Source organism: Otolemur garnettii, unplaced genomic scaffold (assembly GCF_000181295.1).
Source record: "Otolemur garnettii isolate 467f Iridium unplaced genomic scaffold, OtoGar3 scaffold00112, whole genome shotgun sequence".
NCBI classification, from domain to species: Eukaryota; Metazoa; Chordata; class Mammalia; order Primates; family Galagidae; genus Otolemur; species Otolemur garnettii.
The window spans coordinates 4,231,188-4,234,946 of NW_003852507.1; the positions used below are offsets into that span (position 1 = coordinate 4,231,188).

The 3,759-nt window shown below is 38.4% G+C and overlaps 1 protein-coding gene across 8 annotated transcripts in view; it reads left to right on the forward strand.

Annotated features, from left to right (window-relative positions):
• The window catches only part of ZNF207 (zinc finger protein 207), a 26,731-nt gene that overhangs the window by 8,499 nt on the left and 14,473 nt on the right, over nt 1–3,759 (forward strand). For 6 of the 8 annotated variants that reach the window (XR_002775086.1, XR_002775085.1, XM_003797187.2 and 3 more), the window contains exons 4-6: nt 1,775–1,942; nt 2,380–2,455; nt 2,955–3,002. Coding sequence is in view for 6 of the 8 variants with exons in the window: in XM_003797187.2 (XP_003797235.1) it covers nt 1,775–1,942; nt 2,380–2,455; nt 2,955–3,002 (292 nt within the window). In the remaining 2 variants the exon portion in view is untranslated. The remainder of the gene's footprint in view (nt 1–1,774; nt 1,943–2,379; nt 2,456–2,954; nt 3,003–3,759) is intronic. The other 2 variants (XM_003797189.2, XM_023517470.1) reach the window with 1 other exon arrangement.

The following is a 3,759-nucleotide window of genomic DNA, read 5'->3' on the forward strand; positions in this document are numbered from 1 at the left end:
CTCCTGGGCCTTGCCTTAGTCTCCCAAGACTCTGGGACTACAGACATTCGCCACATTACCTGGCTAGTTTTTCTGTTTTTAGTAGGGACGGAACCTGATCTTGTTCAAGCTGGTCTCTAACTCTGGAACTCAAAAAATCACCTCTGTCAGCTTCCTGAAGTGCTAGGATTATATGTGTGAGCCCTGTCCCTGGCTCTCATGTTTAAAGTTATATACTTGGTTTGTATATGTGCAATAAGCATTTGGATCTATGTATTTTTATTCCTAATTGAATCTAGATGGAATTAGCAAGTGTTAAGGCTTATGAAAGTGAAGGTACAGCTTCTTTTAATTTGTATAATTACTAATTTCAATTATTTATTGATTTTAGTGCTGTTGTTTGGCTTGGAATTTAATGCTGTATATATTCAGATGGTAGAAGCTGTCATTGATCACCTATAAAATTTTTTGTGTTGAAAAATGTTAAAGAGGTCAGACTTCTTTGTCACAGTTTACTTTGTGGGGTGGAATAGAAAGCTACTATTAAAATAAAAGCACTGACTTAGTTAGGATAATCATTTTAGCTTTCATAGGCCAGGAAAAGGATTTTAACCTTGTTTAATATAGAGTGAAAACGTATTTGAAGAGTAGACAATAGTATTGATTGAATTTTTGGAAAGAAAAATTTCATGAACTAATTTCACTGAAATATTTACATAATTTTTTTTTTTTTTTTTGAGACTGAGTCTTGCTGTATGTTCAGGCTAGATAGAGTGCCAGTGGCATCGTGTTAGGTCACTGCTTGGGCTTGAGCAGTCTTATTCTCTGATGCCTATCCCAGGTAGCTGGGACTAGAGGTATACACCACCATGCACAGCCTTTTTTTTTTTTTTTTTTAAAAAAACAGGTCAGGCTGGGCTCAAGTAATCCTTCAGCCTCTGCCCCCAGGTAGCTGGGACTAGAGGTATACACCATCATGCACAGCCTTTTTTTTTTTTTTTTTTAAAGAGACAGGGTCAGGCTGTCAGGCAGGGTTGGCTTTTGGTCAGGCTGATGTTGAATTCCTGGCCTGAAGGGATCCTCTTGGCCTTGACCTCCCATAGTGCTATCATAGATGGGAGCCATTACTCCTGGTCCTGAAATATGTGTGCATGCGCGCATACATACACATGCACACTTTTTTTTTTTTTTTTTTTTTTTTGAGACAGAGCCTCAAGCTGTTACCCTGGGTAGAGTGCTGTGGCATCAGAGCTCACAGCTACCTCCAACTCCTGCCTTGACCAACCAAGTAGCAGGGCGTATAGGTGCATGCCACAACTCCTGGCTATTTTTTGGTTGCAGCCATCATTGTTTCTGGCGGGCCAGGGCTGGATTTAACCAGCTCAGGTATATATGGCTGGCGCCTTAGCTGCTTGAGCCACAGGTGCTGCTGAGCTCCCCACACACTTTTTTTTTTTTGAGACAGAGCCTCAAGCTGTCCCCCATGGGTAGAGTGCCATGGCATCACAGCGCACAGCAACCTCCAACTTATGGGCTCAAGCGAGTCTCCTGTGTCAGCCTCCGAAGTAGCCAGGACCACAGGCACCACCACAGCACCTGGCTGTTTTTTGGTTGCAGCTCTCATTGTTGTTTGGCAGGCCTGGGCTGAATTCGAACCCACCACCTTAGGTTATGTGGCTGGCACCCTAGCCACTTGAGCCACAAGTGCTGAGCCCCCACACACACTTTTAATGTCCTAAATTTGATTAGTTTTTTAAATTTTACTTTATGGTAAAATTAAGACTTTGTTTGACAGAAAGTCAAAAAAAGAAGCAACAAGATGATTCTGATGAGTATGATGATGATGATTCTGCAGCCTCAACTTCATTTCAACCACAGCCTGTTCAACCTCAACAAGGTTATATTCCCCCAATGGCGCAGCCAGGACTGCCACCAGTTCCAGGAGCACCAGGAATGCCTCCAGGTAGCCTATAAAGTTTCTTAAAATTCTTTTTTTTCCTCTCTCTCTCTTTTTTTTTTTGGAGACAGAGTCTCACTCTGTTGCCCTGAGTAGAGTACCCTGGTGTCATAGTTTACAGCAACTTCGGTCTCTTAGGCTCATGTGATCCTCTTGCCACAGCCTCCCAAGTAGCTGGGATTAGAGGCACCTGCCACAATGCTAGGTTAGTTTTTCTCTTTTAAAAGAGCTGGTGTCTCGCTCTTGCTCAGGCTGGTCTCAAACTCCTGAACTAAAGCAAACACCTGCCTCAGCCTCCCAAAGTGCTAGGATTATAAGACCCAACCACATGCAGCATTTCTTAAAATTCTTGGGATTTTTTTGTCAGTGTTTAGAAGTATTACTTTCTTCCTACTCTTTATTTAATATTAATTTGTGGTTTTTTATGTTGAAATTATTTGTAGGCATACCTCCATTGATGCCAGGTGTTCCTCCTCTGATGCCAGGAATGCCACCAGTTATGCCAGGCATGCCACCTGGGTAAGAAAACTCCTAATTGGCTTGTGGGCTTGTGCCTTATAATGATCTTTTTCACTTTGGGTGTTATGTGAATTGAATGTTACTTTGTATTTTTTGCTTCTAGAAGGTATGGGCTCTATAAATGTTAAACTTATCTAATAAAGGAGTCAGTCAATAAATTTAAGAAATATAAATTTGCCTCTGAAGAGAATAGATTTCTGGGTTTTAGGATATATGTAGGCAGCCATCTGCTTCAGTTGCATTTGCTGTGGTTAAAGTAGTTGGTTATAGTTTGGAGTTTCTCAGATACTGAACTATCTGTGACACTTTGTAGTGTGACAAGAAGCAGACTCTGTAAGTGATTTATTTGTCAAAGCATCAAAACTAAAATGAATATGAGGTGCTCGTGCCCATCACTTTTTACTTAAAATATTGTTGGATGTGAGAGGTATACAATACACTTTCCCACTGTATTTTGAAAATCACAGTTAGATTTTGATTTTGTCATACATTTTCACAGATTGCATCATCAGAGAAAATACACCCAGTCATTTTGCGGTGAAAACATGTAAGCATCTCATTCATAATGTAATTCAGGAGGTATAATCATAATGTCATTTTTTTTGTGTGTGTTTAATGGTATCTAGTCAATTGACTTCAGAAATTTTCTAACCTTCCTCACTAAAACTTCTAAAATTTACAAGCTGATAGACACAGATCTCTTAAAGGACGGAAATAAAACATCTGTGAGAAATAGTAATAGACCCATATAAATAAAGTATATTTGAAATGTGCAGTTGTTTTCCCAAAACTATTAAAAGTAATGGGATCTGATCATAAGGATTAGTATTTAAGAAAGTGTGTGTGTGTATATACGTATATATGTATATACACCCACACACACATATATATGGTGCCAAATTATATGCTTTGTCATTATAGGGTGTAATTGAATTTTCTAATGAAATCTATATAAGGAAGAGTTAATCTGATAAAAGTTCTAAATCAAGAATGACAAACAATTTTTAAGTGATTTGGACACTGATATTTGAAGATGAGCTCTTTTACGGAAAGAAAAATATAGATTATGGCTTCAAGTTATGATTTGGTGTTAGGTAGTTATCGTACATAAAAATTATTCCATTTTAGTTTACTTTTTGGCTATTTTTAATTTTGGTAGCAATTTTTCCTTGTTCCAAAAGATATTTTATTCCACAGAGTACATTCAATACTATTGTTTCGAAAAATCTGATGCCTCTGAATAAAGATACCTTTTTATGTTCTGTGTAGATATTTCCCAAGTTGAAAAAAGGTTATTTTGTTTT